Here is a 24,519-nt window from a genome sequence, read left to right as displayed (position 1 = left end):
CATTTCTCTTCTCCATTCTTTCAAAGACTTCTCTTTCAAACTTTTAAACTTTTCTGCAGCTCAGAAGTTGCAGCTGTCCTGTGTTTCTCTTATCCCCGAACTCCCTGGAAAAAACCCCCTCTGTGTACATATTTTGTCCATCTGCACCCCTCCTTTCTACCTGACTTAGCAACACAAAGAACTAGTCTGGCAAAGAAGGAGAGAGAGGTGGGCAAAGAAGGGGTGGGCATTGTGGGGAAGGGGGTGGGAACATTCCCGTGTCCATCATTTTTTACTTCCCACGGAGGCAGGTAATATGTAAGACCTGGCCTTAAAGCAGTGGCCCTCAAACTTGAGTGTGTATCAGAATCACGTGGAAGGCTTTTTAAAACACAGATTGCTGGTTCCCACCCACAGAGTTCCTGGTTCAGTAAATCTGGGGTAGGTCCTGAAAAATTTGCATTTCTTACAGGTACAGGTGAAGCTGATGCTCTTGGTCTGGGGAACCACTCTGCTCTAGAGAAAGAAGAGCCACCTGTGAACAGAAATATATTTCCTATCTAGAATATCTCTGCCTTCTCATGGGCATACACCAAACCAAAGCTTTACTCATGTGGAGTTGATAATATCTAACCACAGGTTCAAAACCAAATACTCCCCTGCACTGGCAGTATCAGGTGAAGGAAAGGGGAAAACAGGTATCTGAGCTGGATTCACTTGACTTCACAAAACTGTAATTGTGGGACCTCTGTTGGAGGAAGTGAGAAAGGTACCTGTCAACTCCACTGTGTTATTTAACAGTTTCTTGCAGACGTAGGGCAGTTGAGCCTCACAGGAAAAACTCTGCCACAGACCCGAGTCGGCATCCATTCTCGCACAGCTTGATCTGCCAATTACAGGTGCACTCGGCACATCTTGAACAGCAGGATTTTCAAAGAGTTAAAAGAAGAAGGTTGGGGGCAAGGGTGGTGGTTAGAAAAAATAACTTGTATTCCTAATTTTCTGCTTTTAACTCATAAAATAGTTAAAACTTTCAACTAAATTGAAATGTTTAAGCTGCAATGGACAATCATGTGCTTACCTATGTCTTCTTAAATACAGGATATGGCGGGGGCGGGGGGGGGAAGGAATACTCTGATCTGTTGTAGTTAATTTAAAAAACCAAACCAAAAACGAAACCTCTGCCCCAAACCAACTTGCATGTCGTATCTTGTGGTCAGGAGCTCTTAATTTGCTACCCTACACAATAAAAATACCGATTTATGATTCTGCCATGCCTTTAAGGCTTTAAGATTAAATTCTCTTTAAAGATTTTATTTACTGAGATAATAGAAAATTTATTTACTACTTATAAAATTCCATTAACTAAAATGCCCCATGTATTGGTATCTTCTTGTGCTTGTTTTTCTTATATGTATGCAGAATATTTTGGTACTTAAGTTAGTGTTAACTTTTACATTCTACATTTGTTAGAAGCCTATGGTTTTATTTTTTAAAAAGGTATCTAAACCTTCTTTCCAGGGGGAAAAAAGGCATTTTGGCTAGTTAGTGAGTTAGGGTTTGTTTATTTAGTATAAAATTTTCTTTAAGGTCTTTTTTTGTGTATTAAAATATAACCATTATGTTGTCAGTACTTGGGTGCTGCAGTGGAAGACACCAAGAGTTTGAGGAACTATTTCCATATCAGAGTTAAGCTGCAGATGAAACACAACATGGGTCAGTCATGGACACGTCAAGTCCTCTTAGGGACACAGAATGGTTCCTGGGCCACGTAGTGGGGCTCATTCTGCTCCTATCTAAAAATGCAGGGTCACTCTAAAGATTAGGGACAAATGCTCAGTTGCCCATGCTGGGGGTCAACTTGCCTATAATGGTATCACAAGGGTGTAGGAAAAAATATTCTTCTGAGAGGTAACCATAATAAGAGTTGTCAAGGTTTGAAATTTGTACAAGCTCTCAGGGGATGGGAAGCTCTTATTTTTTTTGAAGCTTGTGCTCTGTGCATAGTAAGCGGAAGAGGGAGCAATTACCTGGGTCCCAGTTGAGAAAGTTTAATGGCTTGTGGTCTGACCATTCCCAGCCTCTAGCAGAGTACAGCTGATTTAAACCAATCCAGAAAATTCTTGGAATGCCTTCTTTTTCTGTAAGAATTACACATTTTTAAAAAGTGACAAAATTACCTGTTATTATCTAAGTCAGACTTAAGTTTTTACTAATAGCAAAAATATCTGAAGGCCTTGATTATGAGGCAGGAACCCTGTAGGTGGCTGTCTATCCAACAAAGGCAGGTGATGCTGAGAGGCAACAAAACCGCAGTCTACTGAGAAACCCAAAGGCCGCTAAGTTAATTCAATGCTGCTTTCCCATTAGCTTGTCCAATTCCCTTTCTTCTAGTAAGAACAGAATTTTCTCAGAGTAGCTGTTTCACTATCTATTTTTAACCCTCTTGTACTGATATAGAAAAAGTAGTTTCCAATACATATCTAAGTTTTGAAGGTCTGATTATATTCCAGACTGACAGTTTAAATTTGTTAAGCACATATCATTTGCCAGGTACTAAGGACATAAAAACCAAAATGATAAAGTCCTGCCCTCATGACAATTTCAATCTAGTAGGACACAGATATGGATCCCCAAATGGTGACGTGTAACCAGTACTGTTTCAGAAATATGTACTGAGCTAGGCAAGGGATATACAACTCTAGAGTCCAGAGGAGACATTAAGGCTGGAGATACAGAATGGGACACACACACACACACACACACAAACACACGCAAACACTCATGTTACAGTTGAGATGCATCATTCAAATTTATTATTTGACAACTAGATGACATTAGCATAAAAGAAAAAGAGAAGCAGAAATACTTTAAATAGAGAAGCTAAGTGCTGATATGCCACTCAATGTGCACATGCTCACAAGCAATGGATGCAGTCATGCTTGTTGTATGGGGCCATGTGTATTAAAAAAAGAATGTGCGAACAATTGTAAGGATTTTCACACCACTGTCAAGGAAGTCAACACCATTATTCAAGAACCTGGTAAGACTTTATCGACATCACAAAGAATTTGAAGATACTAAAGGCCAGGTAGACGAGATAAAGCAACTAATGAAATGGTCTACAGAAGACAAGGATGATGTCGACAAACAGGAAGAGCTAACAGGTTGGAATCTCTATAAGTTTGTTGAAATATTCCCAGCAATAAAACACATGATAACAGTTTCTCAATTCCTCCCAGAGAATTCTGTATGATATATTATAGTATTATATATATAATTCATATATCTCTATATATAAATATAAAATACAATTCTATATTACATAATATATATATATTATATAAATATAAATAAATCTTAAAGTATGGATTTTGTTCCATCATACATACCAGATATATCTGTGTGATTTGCATGCAGAGAACCATATCCATACTTTAAGGGCTCTTTGAGGGTAATTTTGACTCTATGTAATTTTTGCCTTACTTTCACACTTTAGAACCCAAATGCCTAAAACAAGTAACTTCACCGTAACTGACACCTGGGAGTGGAGGAGAATCCCTGGGTAAAGCAGAAATAGCACCAGCAAAGACAAAAGCGGCCAAGAGCAGTAACCTGGACACCAACATCCAAGGGATGGGCAGGAGTCTGGGAAGAGGGTGGTAGGACAGAGGCCCAATTATCACTCCAGTGAGGAATAAATGTGAGGTTAAAAGTGAATTGTAGGGGCTTCCCTGGTGGCGCAGTGGTTGAGAGTCCGCCTGCCGATGCAGGGGACACGGGTTCGTGCCCCGGTCCGGGAAGATCCCACGTGCCGTGGAGCGGCTGGGCCCGTGAGCCATGGCTGCTGAGCCAGCGCGTCCGGAGCCTGTGCTCCGCAGCGGGAGAGGCCAAAACAGCGAGAGGCCCGCGTACCGCAAAAAAAAAAGTGAATTTTAAGGATACACTGTGCTTTCCAGGAGCTTCACTGTGAAAGATAGAGGCAGGGCTTCAGGGTCTAGGGAAAACATTTTTAATGGTAGAAGTTTAAACAAGTTTATAGCCTACTGGGGAAGAGTTAATAGAGTGTCGATAGAAGTATAAGAGATAGAAGAAACAGTTGATGTGGATACAATGAGCTTGGGGGAAGTAGTTAACCTTGAACGAGCTGGAGAAATAACAGTATAGATAAATTTGTAAGTGTGAGGGTGACAAACTAAGGGTTCACCTCACTTTTCTCAAGGAGATAGATGACAAGGATACTCTCTCTACTAAGGAAGGAGAAGGTGGATGTTTGGGTAGATGGCTTGAGGAGAATGCTGAAGGGAACTCTGGATTTATCCTTCTCTTTCACCTTGTTAGCATAAGCAAAGGCTGCCAGCACTGGCATAGCAAGACCTTGAGGAATTACTCTAATCTAAATCTTTCTTCATTAGTAAATGTGATTGATTTTCCAGCATTCCTAAAGAAGTCCTGGGAACTATGACATATTGATGGTACTCCAGACTCAACCATACCCTGACATTCGGAATTCCTTTCATTCATCTCTAACCAGGGATACTATAGAGGACCAATCCAACCAGGGATACTATAGAGGACCAATCCTTCCCATCTATCCCAAGTTCAATGTCCTCTTTTCCATAAAGACTTTCCAGATATCCCCCAGCAGGAAGTCTGAATAATCCTACTGCTTCCTATGAATAATCCTATTGTTCACCTGCACATGACAAGTACACATTTACAACGGAACGAAATGATGTTTGGAGGGTGTCAGGCTCTTGTTTACTTCATCACAATGTTCTATTTGTGATCTGTATTGATGATGACTTATTCTTCACTAGAATCATAAGATTTTAAAATTGTGACTGCTCTTTATGTGTCTCGTGCCAGGTGGGTGTGATAAATTTTAAGGGCCCTGGTTGGGCAAATGCAAAGGGCAGGGATTTCTTATATGGCCTGGACAATTTGGAGCCGGATTTTTTCCTTCATAGAGTCCAGGCAAGGAAAGCTATGATGCATTCCTCCAAATGCATCATTAGATTGTTTGGCAGGGCGCTGACCAATTTGAGACTCTATCAATGCCCATCTTTGCCATCAAGAATCAGATGACTGCTAGCGTAAGTTCCTATATCTAATCAAATGGACGAGTCCAATGAGCTAGATACTCTTGACTGTTCCCAACACCCCTATTCCGACATGACCCTATATTTCTATTCCTCTTCCCACAATGAGAGACTGCAGGGCCTGATAATGGTCATGCATCTGGGATGAACATCAGAAAGGCCACAGCCAGCAGGAGCCCTGACCTAGGAGTGTTCTAGCCTTGGGTCACTATCAAGGTAGTTCAAAGTGAGCAGCCCCTGAGGCCAGAGATAAATTAGAAAGAATTGAAATGTGTTGTTCCTGCTCTGGGGACTCCCAGTCCTCCCTTGAGCTCTGGGGTTGAATCTGTGGTTACAGGTCCCTGGGAAGGCCAGAGCCATAGGAAATTAGACTCTCAAACAGAATCCAGCGAGGCTGAGGAAACCAAATCCCCCACCGTAGGTCCCTGTATTAGTAAAACAAAATCGAAACAAACTAATTAGGTGCAGGGCAGGCACAAAAGAGAAAGAAAGTTCTTTTAGACTGCATGGGATTTATCATCAAGAGAGCTGATTCTGCTGTATTTCTGTCAGCAAATTCCCTAGTCCCACCTAACCACTAGCTGCGAAACCCTGAGGTCCTTTGGGAATAACATTCTCCACTGTCCTCTGCGTAGGTACAACTCTTACTTCCCTGACTAGATCAAGCACTTTGATCACAAAATCTCTGATTCACTTTTGTGGGCCTCACTGTTCCTAGCCCACTGTTTAACATGGTAGTTTTCAGGGAAGGGACACAATATTAATAGGGACTTCAAGAAATGTTCCAGATGTTAAAGTACAGCTTTCTTAGGCCTTAGGAAACCAGCAATCATAATTAGGCATACTGATATCCCTAAAGAGCACTCACAGTGAAAGAGAAGCTTGGATCACTAGAAAGGGCTGTACCTCTAAAATTAGTGATATGCAAAAACTGTGGGGAGTGCCTGGCCAGGGATAGGGGAAAACTGGGTCCTTTAACACATTATCTCACTTTTATGTGTTATTAAAGAAAACTGATGCATAAAGGAACCCTGCAACATTTATTCCTCTAAATGCATCATTAGATTGTTTCGTATGGTGTTGATAGTCACACTTTGACACCTTTTTCCTTCATTGAAGCTATCAGTTTCCAAATGTCAGTATTTTGGGAGACTTAAATTTATTGGCCCTGTCTACTCTCAACAATATTTTTTGTAAGGTTTCAGCGGGGTCTGGAATAGAATTCCATTGCCAAACACTAGCCCATTATGCTTCTTTGACAGATTTCTATTCAAGACGTCTGATTATTTAAGTCCCGAACAACACAGGAAATGGTTAAAACTATAAGAAAGAGGTCTGAATAAAGCTTAAGCCAAAAAGCATGACAAAAGACCAGCAGACTTTTTTTTGAGGTTACACAGGTTTATAACATTACAGAAGTTTCATGTGCGCAACATTATATTTCAACTTGTGTATACACTACAGCGTGCTCACCACCAAACTTTAGTTTCCATCCATCACTATACAGTTGACCCCTTTTACCCATTTCACCCACTTCTCTCCCTGCTTCCCTCTGATAACCATTGCTCTGTTCTCAGTATCTACGTGTTTGTTTTTGTTTGGTTTGGGTTGTTCATTTCTTTATTTAAATATTTCACATGAGTGGAACCGTACAGTATTTGTCTTTATCCGTCTGACTAATTTCACTTAACACAATACTCTCAAGTTCTCCCCATGACGTTTTTCACAGGAAAAGAACAAAATTTTATATAAACAAGATTTACCTGGAGGCACAAAAGACCCCAAATAACCAAAGCAATCCTGAGAAAGAAGAACAAAGCTGGAGGTAGCCACTCTCTGATTTCAAATTTTACCACAAAGCTATAGTAATTAAAACAGTAGAGTATTGGCAGGAAAAACAGACGTATAGATCAAAAGAACAGAATTGAGAGCCCAGAAATAAAGCCATGAATATATGGACAACTGATTTAAAACAAAGGGGCAAAGAACATACAATGGAGGAAGGACAGTCTCTTCAATAAATGGTATTGGGAAAACTGGACAGCCACGTACAAAAGAATGAAACTAGACCACTATCTTGTACCACACAAAAAAAATCAACTCAAAATGGATTGAAGACTTGAATGTAAGACCTGAAACCATAAAACTCCTAAAAGAAAACATAGGCAGTATGTTCTTTGACACCCGTGTTAGCAATGTTTCTGGATATGTTTCCTTAGGCAAGAGAAACAAAAGCAAAAGTAAATAAACTGGCCTGTATAAAACTGAAAGCTTCTGCACAGCAAAGGAAACTATCAACAAAACAAAAAGACAATCTACCAAATGGGAGAAAATATTTGCATGTCATTTATCCTATAAGCAGTTAATATTAAAAATATACAAAGAACTCATAATACATTTCAACAACAAAAAACAAACAACCCAATTGAAAAATGGGCGGACGATCTGAATTGACATTTTTCCAAAGACGACATACAGATGGCCAACATACATATTAAAAGATGTTCTACATGGCTAGTTATTAGGGAAACTCAAATCAAAACCACAATGAGACATCACCTCATGCCTGTTAGAATGGCTGTTGTCAAAAGGGCAAGAAATGAAAAATGCTGGAGAGGATGTGGAGAAATGGGAACCCTCTTACACTGTTGGTGGGAATGTAAAAGTCCAGTAGACTTTTAATGATGAAAAGAAAGAAAAAAAAGATATGTAAGAAGAGTAAGTACTATAGTAAAAAAGCAAGGGCTCTGGAGTTATACATGTGGATATTCAAATCCCAATTCTGGTACTTCATAGCTCTGAGATGTTGGGTATATTATTTCTAAACATCAATCCCTAATCTGTAAGTGGGGATAAAAATACTTGTCTTATGGTGTTGTAATGATGATTAAATTATAGTTGACCCCTGAACAATATGGGTTTGAACTATGCAGGTCCACTTATATGCAGATTTTTTCACTAAATACATACTACAGAACTATACAATCTATGATTGGTTGAATCTACGGATGTGGAACTGAACTCATTTATTCAAGTGTGAAGATTTTTTACTGAGGTGATCTACTCTGACTCAGCCACCTTCTCCACCTTCCTCAAGTTCTCTACCGTTCAATGTTCAAAGAGTTTAATGCTTACCTTTCTTCAAATCCTTTCACCTAGGCTTCAGGTAGCAGTTTAATCTTGCTACCTCACCTCGTTTTCTGAATATTAACCTCTCTTGGTCTCTATCATGAGATGCATTTTTCAATAGACAGAATAGGATTATATTCAGTATTTTTTACTTGTGGGCTTTGGTGTTGAAGTTTAAATTCCAAGAAAAGATAAATATATGCAGAAAACAACATACCTAGATATGAAAACAGAAGGCAGACAGCACCTTTACAATCGCAGCAATTTGCTCTACCACACGCAACTTAAACCTACCTGTAAGATAAGTTAACTCAGCAGCACTGTTGATGCTCAGTAAGTCAGCTCCTTGATTCTGACATGAAACATAAGCTTTTTTCCAAGAAAGAGTTGCCTGAGTGTTAAACTGGTAGCAACTTCCCATCTCCTCTTTCTTTTCCCAATAATCTTCACAGCCATTTTCTTTGATAAAAAGATACGTTAGTGATCATAAAGTAAGGGCACAATGTTGTCTATTACTTAGAATGCTTACAAATACTGCCATTCAATTTGCATACTCTTAGGATATGCTAAAATGGAGGCTGTTATTGTTCTACTGGACAACATTTTGATTCTTTGGTTACACAAAAAAACTGAAGTCATAGGACAGGAAATGACTTAGGCTGGCTAAAGCTTCCACTCTCCTATCTTCTACCCTCCCTTTACCCCCATCAATTACAATGCCATGTTTTAGCCCATGCCTACCCTCTGCCTAAAAGTAGGAGTCTTCAACTGTGCTCAACCCCTGAGCTCACTTAAAGGTGGTGGCAGACTGCAGAGGGGTTTGCTCATGGCCTGCAGCGAAACCACTGGATATGCATGTGTGTGTGTTTAGACATGCTGCTTAAGTACCCAAGATTTAAAGCCTAGTGATACCTTATTTGGGAAACTCAGTCCATTTTCGCCTTAATATTTTAATAGATGATTTAATATATGACAAATATTATATAACTAACATTATACATGCATTGTATATCTATATGTACATATATATGTGCATATATGTGTTTATAAACATACAGATACGCATGTGAACATCATTTTCTTTAACAAATATCTAAAAAGCATGTACAATTTCAGATGAAGAACCTTCAAGCTCTCTCTGGGACAAGATTTGTAGGTCTTGATACAACTAGCTCAAAAATATACTCACAGCCTCCTATGTGCTCCCAACAAGAGGAAAAAACCAACATAACTTATGTCAAGCGTATCCCAGGTTTCACTTGGGTTTTTCCAAAGGGTCTCCCATAACCAGTCAAACTTATGGACTCTCAAGCTGGAAGGCCCCTTAGAGATCATTTTGTGTCATGTCTTCATTTCACAGATAGGAACAAAGATATAGGGGTGTTTGTGGCAAAGCTATAACCAGAGTACTGTTGTCTAGGTCTGGTGTTGTTGATCTTCTGAATGGCATACACTGCTTCTTCAGCCACTTCTGAATGTCCTAAATAACAACAGAGGTTGTTCTGATATTTGGTAAAAACAAAATAGGTGGATTTGCAAGTGCATTGCCTAAAGGTTCTTTGTTACCACTAAGGCCAACACTTGTAAATCTGGAAACTTTCAGCAGGAGGGCAGTGTGTTTGCTATAAAATACAGTCTCCATGGTTTGGCAGTTCTCAGGTTTGAGAAACTCACAATCTTGCTTCTTCTGTAGAAAGGGAGTCACATGAATGCACTGACAATCCCCCCTTCCATCCAAAGTAGGCTAAAGGCACCAAGACACATGTCAGTCAAGGTAGCAAGGTAGAATGGGATAAATACACAGGGGAATAAGGGTCAGGAATCCTGGGATCTCCACCCGGCTCCACACAAATATGGTCTGACCCAGACAGGCTATTTCATCAACCAAGGCCCCAGAAATCTGTATTTTAACAAACTCTCCAAGTGATTCTGTTGCAACCTGAAGTTTGAGAACCATTGGCTCAATATAATTTCTTCAGGTTGCTTAGGACTCTGCAGTTTGAAGCTCAGCTTCCCTTAAGGAGAGCTGAGCTCTGGTGGTGGTATTACTAATACCACCAGATTGACTACTGAATAAGGCAGGATAGTACAGTTATTTGAGGCAAGAACTTCAGAGCCACATATCCTGGGTTTGAATCCTAGCTCTGAAATTTATTAGCTATGTGACCTTAGGCAAATGAATTAACTCCCCTGTGCCTCACGTTGCTCATCTGTAAAATGGTGATAAATAATGGTACCTACTTTATAGAACTGTGTGAGGATTAAATGAGTTAAGAAAGGCTGAATGCTTAGAATAGTACCTGACACTCGGCAGTGCCAAGTAATAACTATTACTACTTTAAGTAATAACTATTACTACTTAGGCCTGGAGCTTTTTCCTTTCTATTTACTGTAGATTCTTTTAACTTATTGCCCATTAAAAAATATTTCTTAGGCACCCATCACATGTCAGGTACCATGATCCCCTGTAATTCTCACCAGATTATCGAGAAAATATGTCTCGGTTATATACCGGATAGTGACGCAGCTGCTGCGTTGGTCTCTCTTTCTGAAGAACAATGAATATTTTAGCACACCCTGAAGAGTTTGCTTCAAGTAAGAAGCAACTAGAAAAAATGCTTTGACCAACGTACAGGTACAGCAAAAGGAACAACGTCACCAATTTTGAGAGGGATAGGGATATCTGTCTCTTGTTCGCTGCTCTTTACTCAGGCAATAAACATACTTAAGTCTCCATCATCTGAAAAGAAGCTTCCTCGGTCCACTATCACCCATCTTCTTTGAACACTAGTTTTTTGGAAACTGCTCTATTAAAGGCCAACAGCAATTTCCTGACTGCTCCTGCCTGGTCCATTTCCCCTTCCTAAGGTATCTGGGGGTATAGAACACTTCCTCATCCTTTGTCTTCCATCACAGCATCCTGTCTTGGTTTTCTTCCTGGCCTACTTCTGAAAGTAAGTTCTTAGCTACACACGACTTCTCTCTCTTTCCTCAAATATATACCCCTCCTCTAGGATATTTGTTTTCGTCATTTTTGAGTCACGATGGACCCTTCCTTCTCCCTTTTGCCTCATAGGAATGGTATCCTTTCCCTTCCACATATGAAGTTTACCAGCCCATACATACCTGGTTGTAAGCAGATGCCCCACTTTTGATCATATTCATAATTTAAGGTGGTTGCACACCATGGCCCACTGTGATCTCCATCATGAATGCACTCATGGTGCCAGGTCCCATTAACTAAGAATGGAAATTCACAAGGTCTCCCATAGGAGTTCCCATCTCTAGTATAGATCTCTGTGGGTTGGGGAGAAAGTAGAGGAAAGAAGAGTTAAAAACGGGATAATCAGCTTTAGTTAACTAATTTCTAAAACTGTTGTGAAAGAAAGATTATGTTTTCACATGTATGAGAATATAGTATCTGGGTAGGCTGCACGGTGTGGAGATTCAGAGCATGGGTGCTGGCTCCCCCACTGATCATCTGTGCGTCTGTGGGCAAGCTTGCCAACCTCTATCAGTCTCAGTTTCTGCATTTGCAAATTAGGAATAATGATATGGGACTCATAGGGTTGTTCATGAGATTCTGAGATGATCCATGTAAAGCTTCATTAACTGTGATGTGATGAAGAGCTAAAAGGTTCCAGCTTTACCAAGTAAGGATCAACTGACTACTGCGGGTAGCAGAGTACTTCACCAGAGGGGGTGCCCCGCTTGAGATTAAACTTACACTCTATTTTCTCTAGTAAGAGTGAGGCTAGAAAAATACCTTGGAATCACTGAGGCTGGTTGTGGACTTTGAAACTAACTGTGCAGTTAGAGAGATGCACAAATAGCCCTGTTGTTTACAGTCTGGTAGTAGAGCTGAGGCTGTGCATTTTGAGGAAGGAGGACGAAGGGCTGCTGAGTCTCTCAGCAGTCTCTTGGAGAGGGCAGGACATGGTAATTCAGGTTCTGAAAGAAGAACCAGCTTCAGCTAGGCAGTCATGGAACCAGCTGGTGACCAGCAAGGTAGCAGAACTAGCTTTTCCTTTTAACAATTTCCTCTGGTACACAGAGAGGAACTGAAAAATTATTCTAACCTCAAATATGTCTGGAAATGCTGGAGGAAGTGCTAAATACTTATGTTGATAACAGTTCTTTTGGAGAGGTGTCTTATAGAACAGCTAACCCTGTGACTATCTCGCTCACTTTTTTCCATAGCCTTAATTTGTTTAAAACCGTGGTCGTTACCAGATCAAATAATGACTATTAGGTAAAGCATAGTAATCAGATCTTAGCATCAGTTACCAGGCTATTAGGGTCCCTCAAAATGTCTCATAGGTTTGCTTGAAAGTGTGCTTAAGGTAGAATTTGATTCCATATCCTTTATTATTCTCAAATGTTCATTTAACTTAAGTGTGAGACTTAATTTGACAGTTTAGAATGTATTAAGCAGCAGTACAGCAAAAGGAAGAGTAATCTAGATGCTTTTACTTGCAAACAATCTTTTAAGGAACATTGGGTTTTCCTCTGACATATAAATGGTTTTGAACAGTGTACTTTTGTTAAAGAGTAATTTGACCTTATATTTTATAAGGATTCTGCTTATTAGCATGTTTTATTTTTAACCATACCAAAACTCCCAATAGCTCATGACCGATTTCTCTTCCCAAATTACAGCACTTAAAAGGAGAGTCCCTGAGCACAATGACTATCATTTGTAGAACCATCAGGGTTTTTTTGTAAAACCCTGTGTTTCTGTAATACAAAGTACTTTCACTTGTTCTTTCCCATAAGCCCACAAGATCAGTAGGGCAAGTATTACACTTGTTTGTGAAATCCCCATTTTTGCAAAGTTAAGTGAAACATTCAGTCATTCAGCTGTGCCAGGGATGAGAACTGACTCTCTGATTAGAGTCCTTGACATATAAGGACAACTTGTGACATCAATGGCTGCTTTCTCAGGTTCCAAGTTAGTGTCATAGCTCAAAGCTGGGCTTCAATTAAAACGCTCTCCTGTTCACAATATGCTTTGAAGAATGATAACATGGAACAACCACCACAAGAGCAGCAGCTAAATTATGCTAACTACTCACTAAGGGTTCTTTTTTTAATAGATCTTTATTGGAGTATAACTGCTTCACAATACTGTGTTAGTTTTATTCTTGCACATTGTTCGATGCTACTGGACCTCTTAAGTCCCAAGCGTCTCCCCAGAGACACAGGCTTTCTTGAGAAGAATCTTCTCTGAATGTATGAATTTATGGTGATGGCAGCCTTAAAACAGCAGCTTATTCTACGATAGGCACAAATGTGTGAGATGAGATGCTTACATGGAAAACTAACTTTTTTTTTTTTCTGGCCGCATGGCGCTGCATGCGGGATCTAGTTCCCCGACCAGGGATTGAACCCATGCCCCCTGCATTGGGAGCACAGAGTCTTAACCACTGGACTGCCAGGGAAGTCCTGGAAAACTAACATTAAACTCTTTGGTAGCACAAGACAAAATAGTTTCAATGTTTAGAGAGCTCGGCAGGCTTCTGAGTTGCTCAGACTTTAGACACTTCTAGAGCCACCCCTCCACTAAGTCTACTTCCTCTGCATGATTCACCAAACATTCAAAACTTGAAGACTGCTAGTGAGGTCAAGATATCTTAATGATATAAATGCATACCTGGATGCTAGTCAAGAGCAATTTATTCATAAAATTTATACAGCTAAAATTTTTCTCTGAGAGAAACATGGCTCACACAGGATGGGGGTTGGGGAGAGAGGTAACCCAGGACACAATGAGAGATAAATGTTCTTATATCAGAGGTAAAAAAAAAAGAAATTATACAGCAAAAGCCAAGGGAGAAATAAAGAAGCTAAATTTGGCCTTCCCTGGTGGCGCAGTGGTTGAGAGTCCGCCTGCCGATGCAGGGGACACGGCTTCGTGCCCCAGTCTGGGAAGATCCCACGTGCCGCGGAGCGGCTGGGCCCATGAGCCATGGCCGCTGAGCCTGCCCGTCCGGAGCCTGTGCTCTGCAATGGGAGAGGCCACAACAGTGAGAGGCCCAAAAAAAAGAAGCTAAATTTGGGGAACACAATGCTGGTTTTGAGCCTTCGCTTTGCTGTAACAAGCTGGGTTACCTTGAACTTCATTTTGTTGAACTCAGGTATCTTATCTTTCTTATTCTGTACAATTAGACAGGAAGGAGGGGGCAGGGACCAACATGAAGAGTCTGAGAGAGCAGTCCTAGGGGAAGTTCCTAACTTAAGACAGCAGTCTCCAACCCAAGAACAGGAAGGGACTGCATAAATTTAAAAGAGTAGAATTGCCAGGACTTAATATTTGATTGAATTTGAATGGTGGGAGAAGAAAGCAGGGCAACTCTAGAGTGACTTGTAGATTTCTGACATATGCAACTTCGATGGTACAAGTCACCTGGAGAGGAATGAAGAAGAGGCACGTTTGGCCCTGGCCTCTGTTCATGTTAAAACTCGAGGTATATGTCGATAAGTCAGGACTACATGCATCTTTTCTTAGAAATTTTTAAGTTTCTTATCTGGAAATTTAGTGTTCCAAATACTGTGTTTGCTAAGGTCAAGAAACACTCTATGCCTATGGGCTCTTGCTGGTGAGCACTGTTAAGCTTTCTCTGGGGTGACACCCTAGGTGGGTTCCTTTTGTTTGTTTTTAAATTAATTAATTAATTAATTATATTTTTGTCTGTGTTGGGTCATCGTTGCTATGCACGGGCTTCCTCTAGTTGTGGCGAGCGGGGGCTACTCTTCATTGCGGTGCACGGGTTCTCATTGCAGTGGCTTCTCTTGTTGTTCTCATTGGCTCTAGGTGTGTGGGCTCAGTAGTTGTGGTTCGCGGGCTCTAGAGCGCAGGCTCAGTAGTTGTGGCGCACAGGCTTAGTCGCTCTGCGACATGTGGGATCTTCCTGGACCAGGGCTCGAACCCGTGTCCCCTGCATTGGCAGGCGAATTCTTGACCACTGCGCCACCATGGAAGTCCCCTAGGTGAGTTCTTAATCTTTTCTGTGCTACTGATCACTTTGGCAGCCATGTGAAGCACACGAGCCCCCTTCTCAGCAGAATATTATAAATGCATAAAATAAAACACATAGGATTACCAAGAAAACCAGTTACGTTGAAATAAAGGCGTTTTGGGGACTGAGGGAATTTATAATTACAACTATGTCCCTCAAAAGAATTAGGAGCAGGAGACAGAAAGAGCCCTGCCAAGAAAATTATCTTTTCTAATCCTTGAACAAATACAAGGAAACAAGTCAAATCCAGTTCAAAAGGCAATTTGTTTGGTTCCATGTTTTCTCTTAGCTGCCAAGTTACAGAAAGGCTTTTATAGCACAAAATTTAAGCTTGCCATTAAGTGGTATCCAGAAAGCAGTTGCTCTTTAAGGTTAGGAGGAAGGTGGCTAGCAGAAGCAGACTTTTCAACTACTTAAGGGTTGAGGACTGAAGAAAAGGAAAATCCCATCTCTGATTCTCTAATATTTCCTGTAACAGCAGAACCTGACATCTCAGAAGCTGCTGCATCTTCACTAGGAAACAAAAAGAGGTTCCCCTAGGAGAAAAAACTGTGCAGACAACAAGAAGAATGGGAGGCCAAATTTAGCTTAAGAGAAGAGGAAAATCTCTGTAAAGCTATGTAAATGTACAAAGAAGAGCACAGACAATAGTTAAGACTTAGATAATTAAATATATATACATATATATATATATATATGTATATATATGCACCAGCATTTGATGTAAGTTAGAGCAACATAATGAAAAAAGGATTTGCTTGGGTAATTTACATTTAGAGGTTTAAAAAATGAATCTACTTTCTTTTTAAACTCAGAAATTTGTTATAACTGAGTCTCTAGACTCAAAACAAAGTTCATGATCAGCTCCCCCAAAGGCAACAAAGACAGTTTCAGACTTACGATGGTTTGATTTATGATTTTTCGACTTTGTGATGGTGTGAAAGCGGTACTCATTCCATGGAAACCATACTTTGAATTTGGTCTTTCCCTGGGCTATCAGTACATGGTACAATCCTCTCTCATGATGCTGGGCAGCAGCAGCCACAGCTCCCAGTCAGCCACACGGTCATGAAGGTAAACAACTGACACACACCATTCTGTTTTTCACTTTCAGTACAGTATTCAATAAACTACATGAGATATTCAACACTTTATTTTAAAATAAGCTTTGCGGTAGATGATTTTTCCCAACTGTAGGCTAATGTAAGTGTTCTGAGCACAATTAAGGTAGGCCAGGCTATGATGTTCATTAGAAGTGTATTAAATGCATTTTTGACTTATGATATTTTCAACTTATGATGGGTTTATAGGGACATAACCCCATTGTTAGTGGAGGAAGATCTGTATTCATATACTTATTTTTGGAAGCAAGTGAGGAAAAAGTCCACTGTTAAAATGTTAAATCATAAACACAAACATCAAAGTGTGATAGCCATGCCAAAAATAAAAGTAAAGCCCACAAGACTCTTAAAGTTTTTCCATTACATCCAAATCTGCAGACAAGAAAAAATTCATTTCTTTTTTTCCCTTTCTCCTTCTTCTTTTTTAACTTAGAATAGGTTCAACTTTACTAGATCATTTGACTTTTATCCTGTGTAGAGGACTTCCTGTTACTCTAACATTTCCTTTTCTCTGGAGTTCAGGATGTAGTCATAGGAAGTACATATGCTCAGGCATCGGAGAGATTTCGAATCCCAGGGTGCCACAGAATGGCTGCAAGACCTCTGACAAGGCACCTAGCCTCTCCTAGCCTTGCCTGTTAAAGGGAGCAAATGGCACTGACGTCGGTGTCTGGAACTAAACACCAGCTCACTCCCCTCACAAGTGTATGACTCTCCTTGTGGTCAGTGGTACATGTTCAAGGCCACTTTCACCAAATACAGCAGCAAGTGAGTCAAAGTGCCTCTCCAGTACTCACCATGGTAAGGCTGGGCACAGAGGTTTTCCTCTGAGCCTCCTTTTTTCCAGACATCAGATGAATTGGTACTTGCTATGGCGTGTCCACCCTTCAGAGTCAACCTGTACCGGGCAGCTCCGTACAGAGAGCGGTGCTCACATTTCCACCACAGCATGGCATTGGAGTCACAGCTGAACATTCTCAAGGAATCCACAGGTTTGGTAATGTCTAGGCCAAGGCACTTCTGGGATTGCAAATGAAAGAGTCGATGCTGGGACACCCACTTCCACAACATGTCCTTGGTTTCATCACAGTCCTTTGCTACTATCCAGTCATTCAGTGGCGTGATGCACTTGCCTGTGTTTTCATTAACGATGGTGAATGAATCACCACCTGAGACAAGACAGGCAGAAAAGACATTTCAGGATTCTGAATTATGTGGTTGATATGCCCTGGCCCCTGTTTGCTAAGGAGAGTCCGAGCACCCCTGGACTGTTAAGACCCTCCAAGCTGTATAAACTGTAATGTTCTACACAAGGTCGGAGGACAGTGAGAGCCGGAGAGGCAGTTCAGTGTTGTGTAAGAGCATGGGTTCTGGAGCCAGTCTGCCTGGGTTTATAGCTTGCCTCTGCTACTTATCAGCCATGTGATCAGGATGTTATTTACCTGCTATGTCTCAGCTTCCTCCTTTGTAAAACAGTACTTCATAGGGTAGGTGTGAGGATAAAATGAGCTCATACATGTAAAGCACTTAGAATAGTATGCACATTTGTTATCGCCATTCAGTGAACTATTTCTCCCCCTTATTTAATAAGATGAAGAAGCTCCTTAGTTTTCATCTTCTTTAGATAAGTGACCTGTAGTCAATGAAAACTATCCTGAGCTTATTCAGGACTGCAATTCTGTCTTGCTTACACTTTGGCTACTACAGCAGAGTAAATTATTATATGACATTAATGTGTCTGAGAGGAAATAGGGTAGAAGTAGAATAGTGAGATAAAAGGATGAGAGGAAATGGTGGCCTGGGTTCTGACGGTTGGGGGACCTATGACAAGCTCCACTGTTGAACCTCCAGGAAGGTGACAGGATGCCCCTGGGGAGGGGATGTGGGGACTGACCACCTGGATCGCCTGGGAAGGTCAAACCTGAGCTCCAGAAATCACCTGAGCCACAGGATTCAAGACCCAGTAGGTTTGGACAACGGGAAACTCAGAAGTAATCAGTGTGAGCTGAGGGCAGAGGGAGGGATCTCCCTGAATGCTTCCCTGGCAGTTTTGCATGAGCTGGGGAAGACCTCAGTAGTGACAGAAACTGAATTTCTGTTAATCTGGTAGAATGGGACCTCAGAACAAAACTTAATTTGATTTTATGAAAATAAAGTAGTACACTGCTTCTTGCACACCTGAGTTTGTGGAGCAAGAGTCACATCTGTTACAGAAAACCACAATTGAACAATTTGGTCAGTGCTTTTACAAAGAAACATTTTCTGACAAAGAAACACTTTTTGAAGTTAGCACAGAACCTCATGTTGGTGAGCTGAAATAGTTTAGACAAACGTAAGCAATCTTTGTCAATGAACCAAAGGGTTCAGCAGAAGGAGCTGTAAGATTTTAGTTCCCAAAAGGCACTTTCGCTTTGATACCAGCCTCACATTCAGTGGTTTTACTAACACTAAACACCTTTTCTAGTAATAATTCACAGGCTTGCAGAGTTAAAAATTCTCACACTAAGGCCTTGAGAGGAAATTTCACCATGCAAATAACAACTATAAAATTAAGTCCAATTCCAGTTTGAACTTTGGATGGAAGTTTTGTTTGTTTTAAATAGCAGTAGCAGGGGCTTCCCTGGTGGCGCAGTGGTTGAGAGTCCGCCTGCCGATGCAGGGGACACGGCTTCCGGCCCCGGTCCGGGAAGATCCCACGTGCCGTGGAGCGGCTGGGCCCGTGAGCCATGGCTGCTGAGCCAGCGCGTCCGGAGCCTGTGCTCCGCAACGGGAGAGGCCACGACAGTGAGAGGCCCGCGTACCGCAAAAAAAAAAAAGCAGTAGCAGCACCAAGAGAAACAACAGGAACAACAAGAACAAAATCCTTTAAAACTTTATTTCTGCTTTCAGATTGGTATTTTAAAATACTGCCTAGGGTTGCAGCTAGATCTGTTTGGATAGCAGCTTCCATCCCTCACTCTTCTTTGACATCACTCTGCCATTCTCTATTTTATGGGCACAGCTTGGAAGGGTAGTTAACAAAAAAAGGAAAATGTACTATTTTAGAAGATTATCAGACTGTGATGTACCTCTTTCCCAACCTATTCCCTCTCACCTCTCCTGGGTTCCAAAGTATCAGGAATTACCGCAGAAAAAAAGAAGTCTGCTTCTGCAGGAGAGTGGGCGGTGGCCACCCCTGCTGGAACCGTCCCCTCTCTTGCCTATAATCTCCCTGCACTTTATAATCTTTCCTGGGCACTTCGCTCTGTGCCCTTTGACCCCAGCTTTGCCTACCTTTGCAATCTGGAGTTCTAGATTTTCCAAGTTGCCTTTGCAGAATGCAATGGATTAGCTACAGCTCTTAGAACAGTGGAAAGAGCAGTGGAATAAGGAGTTAGGGTCCTAGACTGAAGACTTACCTCTGCTATTGGTTAGCTGGGAGACCTTGGGGAAGTCAATTAATCTCCTCAGGGTCTGCTAATCTCCAAATATAAGATGAAAGCAGTGGATATAAGAAACCTAAGTCACTTCCAGTACTAACATCCTATGCTTCTACTAACTGAGTTTTTCTAGCCTTGTAGGCTTTACAGGTCTGTGCTAAGTTCATTGCATATTGTTCTTAAACAGATGTCCACAACTTTATTATGTCATGCTAGTAGAATTTTAGGTCATTTGAATTCCATCTGTATTGGGCATGTGCACTTAAGTGACAGTGCTGCTTTATAAGTACTCTTTAGAAGAGAAAAAAAATTTAACCTTTCCCATTTACTGTATGTTTAACTTTTAGGACACCCATGGACTTAACAAGCTTGTAGGACCTCTGAAAGACTACAGGAGAGGTGTGGAGTAGCTACATTGAATAGGAATTGCCAAGCTTCTTACCTAATTGCAAACATCTGTGATTATAGATACTTGCCTCATTCTAAATCTGTCTTTTAACCAAGTATGTAATATCAATGCTTGACACCTATAGTGATCACTTAGCAAATACATTAATTATTGATATGATTTAAGGAAACTTGTTATTAGCCTTCATACATGATGTATGTGTAAGCATTCGTACATAATACATAACCTGAGGAGAGTCTTGTACTCATGATGTTTTCCCCTATCTTTCTTTATCCTTAAGAAGAAGCGTTCAGTCTGCCCCAGTCTTGTGACCCTATTGGGAGGGTAGGTTGAAGAGTGGGAAGAAGAACTAAGAAAGTGTGAAAATAATTTATTTAGAAAATTTGTTTAATAAGGGTCTATGACATATATCAGAAATGTATTACACTTTGAAAAGGTGATTGCAGAGCAATTTATAAAACTGATTCTTTATTGATAGCCCTATATTGCATCTTGTTCACTTTATACTGGCCCTAAATGGAATTTTAATATTTACCTACAAATACAATATTGGGACAAGTCTAAAAGACAGAGGTTGATGAAAAGAAGCCTCAACACCTCTAGCAGCACTTTTTAATGTTTCGTTTTATATAAACATTTTACTGGTGTTTGAGAGGAAATGGCTACATAGCATTATCACAATTGAAAATGAATTTTTAGACCATCACAGGAAAACTATTTCTTATTGCCTGATTCTGAAGTAACTCCTTTGTTACAAGCCCTAAACCAAAGAGTTCTGCACATTCCAAAGAGAAGCTGGACCTCAACATTTTGTAACCACAGACAAATGGAGAAGAGATGGCTTGGGAAGGCAAGAAGGATGAAGACTGCAGCTTTTTTAGTTTCAGGGGAACTTCCACAGCCCACACTGTTAAGCATTTTGTGGAGTTGCTACCATGTGTGCGCAGAGTGTACACTAGGAGAGACTCAGAAGTCTGGATTTGCCAGTTCAAAAACAGGTCCTCCCGCGTGCAGCAGCGGAGACCCAACTCAGCCAAAAATAAATAAATAAAGCCAAAACAAACAAACAAAAAACAGGTCCTGAAGTCACACCTGGGTCCACATCAGTGTACTAGCAGTCAGAAAGTCATGGGGTTCAGACTGGGTGGTGTGGGCTGGTGAGAACCTCAGAAGTCCCTGAAGAATTAGTTTACTTCAAGCTGTTGGCCCTCCAAGGAGGCAAAAAAAGTTAACTAAGCAATTGGCATTTCCCCAAGGACAGAGGTACTCCTCCAGCGTCTGAGCAATGGAGACCACCTGCGCAAACCTAGCTGCGTACATGTGATGGAGTGCACACCATCACCAGCATCATGAAGCCGGCATACTGCCAACAAGCTACCCAAGTGGCTAGGGTTTCAAAATTCCAGCGCTTCCCTTAATAGGGCCACAAGTCTGGTCTGATGGTGTGTGTAAGCTGATCAGAGCAGCTGCTCAAGGTGGGGAAGGATGCAGGAAAACAAATACCTGCGAGGACCTAGTGCAGGAAGAATGGCGTTAAGCTGGTGCTCTTTGCTTTGGGTTAATGACAAAGGCCAGGGATTGCAGAGACTGCAAAAATTAACGAAGTCTTGAGTTCTATGGGGGAGACAAAACAGATAAGACTAAAGCAAATGTAGATGGAAACCAAGAGTATAGTGATTGAAAGGCTAGAGTGTTTTGACTATAGTTAGTCGCTGCGGTGAAAATTTTCTCCCTGGATTATGGGGCAGGCAGAATAGAATTCTCACAGCAGTAAAGGCCTTTAGGTAGTTTCCAACATGGAGGATCAAAGAACACAGAAGTGTGAATCAGAACAAGGTCAACTAAAAAGTTCTGGATGTAGATAAGACGATGCCACTCATACTCTGAACAAACTATAACTCAGAGAGTAACTTAGTTTAGCTGCAAAGAAAGTAAATGCCACAAGCAAACTGAAGCTTTTCAAAAACTCCCTCGACCATCTTTTACTTCCTCATCTAGACAAGATGACGGAAATAATAGGTAGGGACGGCTCACGGATTGCCTATTAAGTGGCCAGACTAAGAAACAAAATCCTCAGCACACCTTTGGCCAAGGCAAAAAGAGAAAGTAAAAGCATACTCCGGGTGCTGCGAAGGGGTTGGTGCGGCAAGCACTGCCCAGAGCATCAGCGAAGGGTGTCTGATCCTGGTCCTGCTTCTGAAGCGACAGGCAGGACGTCTCCGGGCAAGCAACCTGAGTTCCACCGCGGGACCACCGGCCTCTGGGGTAGGGCATGGGGCGGTCGTCTGGAGCTGATAAGCCAAGTAGAAGAAACGCTCGCTGCTCGAGGCACTGGGGGAGGGCATCATAACAGAGTCACGGCCATGGTCACTGTAGGAGACATGGCTTTTTGATGTGCACCATGAGCGCAGTGAAGTCAGGGCATCGTTACTCATTCTGGCGCTGTGTGTGGAAAGCTCCTCTTGACATTGAGTGGCCAAGGTGACCAAGGGACGAGGGGCGAGATGGGCGGGGACATTGAGTGGCCAAGGTGACCAAGGGACGAGGGGCGAGATAGGCGGGATGGGGCTTGGGGGGGTGGTGGTGTTAAGGAGCCCTATACTCTAGGAAAGCAAGATTTTAGAGGAGAGAGGACGAGGAAGGAGCGGGAGCCTCGTTCTGAAAAGGCTCTGGGTGCCTCCGCTACGGTGGACTCCTCGCCCTCAGCACGAGAAAAGCCCGGCGCTCCCACGCCACACCCCGCCCTCCTCCGGGACCCCGGGGGGTAATGGAGCTGCTTCTCCCCGGACCTCCCTTCGGCTCACTTGTCCGGCTCCAGCCCCTAGCAAAGCAGAGGTGACGTGACCCCGGAGCGCAGCCCTAACCCAAACTGAGGAAAGTCAGCCGGCCTGGCAACGTCGAGGTCCCTAGCCGGCCGGCGAGCGGACGCGCCCGCGGTTACCTGAGCGGCCAGAGGGCTCCACCAGACCGAAGCACGGGAGGAGCAGCACGAGCAGCTCCGCCGCACGGAGAGGGGTGGACCAGCGCGTCCTCATCCTGAGCCGGCTCGGGCGGGTCACTCGAGTCCTCGGGGTCACTCAGCACACAGCACTCCCGCTGCGCGCAGTCAGCCCCGCCAGCGCCTTTGGCCCCTGGCTTCCCCGGGTGCTCCGGACCCGCCCCCGCCGCCCTCGGCCAATCGGATCAGCACGTCCTCGGTCCCAGGGCGTGGGGGGCGGGGGGCGGTGCGGATACAAGGCGGGAAGACGATGCGTAAGGAGCTCTGCGCACCTGCGAAGGGCGGCCCCGCGAGGAGGCGGGTGGTGAGCGCCAGGCCAGAGGAGAGAGCGCCACCCAGACTAACGGATGAGGGGGTCCTGCGCCCCGCCGCTTCTTCAGTAAAGTTGAGGAGACGCGGCCCTTGCTGGGACTTGGCACTGCCCTGGTGAGTGTTCATTTTAGGACCTTGATTTCTGCCTAGCCCCCCTCAGTCAGGCATGACTTCTTCCTTTTGCACGGTTGGCCTGGGAAGGCACCCACATCCCCTCGTACCCCAAAGAGGGAAATGTGCACCCATCCTGTTACAGCTGCGGTCGAGCCAAAAAATTCAGTCGTCCTTGGCAACGTCTTGCGTACTTTGATAGTGCAAACAAAGGTGAGGTAATGGCACAATGAGGTTCGACCCACAGTTGTTAAAGAATTAAAAGCAAGAGCTATTCGAGTGACCCTATAATACTTCCAAGGATGATTAGGCTTTATAACCATTTGGCTTTTGCAAGTAAGCTCTTTTCTTAATAATTAAATAGCAACAATAATAATCCAGTAGAAATGTGGAAGTCTGCATCCAAAACTGGTAATTGTGAGAGTAGAATTTATCCTCAGCCTGTGGGAACCGCCATCATTATAAACAGGGTGATCTAAGTTACCTGGATATGAATGTCCTATATTTTTAAACCCGTATTTACTGAGCACATGGTGTGTGCCGGGGATGGCCTCCCTCCCTCCCTACAGGGTGAATTCTTCCAGGAGGAGGTGAATAGGAAGTTTACCTTTTCTGATGCCAACCACCAAGGCTTGGATGATGGCTCCCAAAGCTCCCTTGGCCCTGTTCTCTCACCAAGCCCCTGCCTTTCGGTTCAGTGTATATATTGAGCACCTGTCAGCACAGGAACTGGGCACTTCCCAGGATGAGATCAAAGGATGACACCCTGCCCTCTCCAGCTTACTGAGTACTGGGGGAGAGTGAGGCACACACAGTAAATCAGGGCAGAATGAATGGGGAGACTCCACAAAGCTTCAAGGAAGGCAACACCTCAGCTGGGCCTTGAAGCATGGGTAATGGGTAGGCATTTGACCAGGCAC

The 24,519-nt window shown here is 42.5% G+C and overlaps 1 protein-coding gene across 5 annotated transcripts in view; it reads right to left on the bottom strand.

Annotated features, from left to right (window-relative positions):
* LOC114896665 (CD302 antigen) overlaps positions 1-23,306 on the bottom strand; it is a 129,661-nt gene extending 106,355 nt beyond the window's left edge. For 2 of the 5 annotated variants that reach the window (XR_003793869.1, XM_029224778.1), the window contains exons 1-6: positions 23,120-23,306; positions 17,148-17,519; positions 11,337-11,507; positions 8,505-8,669; positions 2,010-2,120; positions 753-893 (exon numbers count right to left, since the gene is read on the bottom strand). Coding sequence is in view for 4 of the 5 variants with exons in the window: in XM_029224778.1 (XP_029080611.1) it covers positions 753-893; positions 2,010-2,120; positions 8,505-8,669; positions 11,337-11,507; positions 17,148-17,519; positions 23,120-23,213 (1,054 nt within the window). In the remaining variant the exon portion in view is untranslated. The remainder of the gene's footprint in view (positions 1-752; positions 894-2,009; positions 2,121-8,504; positions 8,670-11,336; positions 11,508-17,147; positions 17,520-23,119) is intronic. The other 3 variants (XM_029224781.1, XM_029224777.1, XM_029224776.1) reach the window with 2 other exon arrangements.
* Between the last annotated feature and the right edge of the window lie 1,213 nt (positions 23,307-24,519).

The sequence above is a fragment of the Monodon monoceros genome, unplaced genomic scaffold (assembly GCF_005190385.1).
Source record: "Monodon monoceros isolate NGI ecotype Baffin Bay Population unplaced genomic scaffold, NGI_Narwhal_1 Super_Scaffold_16, whole genome shotgun sequence".
NCBI classification, from domain to species: Eukaryota; Metazoa; Chordata; class Mammalia; order Artiodactyla; family Monodontidae; genus Monodon; species Monodon monoceros.
The sequence above is the reverse complement of the archived record's forward strand: the minus strand, read 5'-3'. Positions and strand labels throughout refer to the sequence as shown.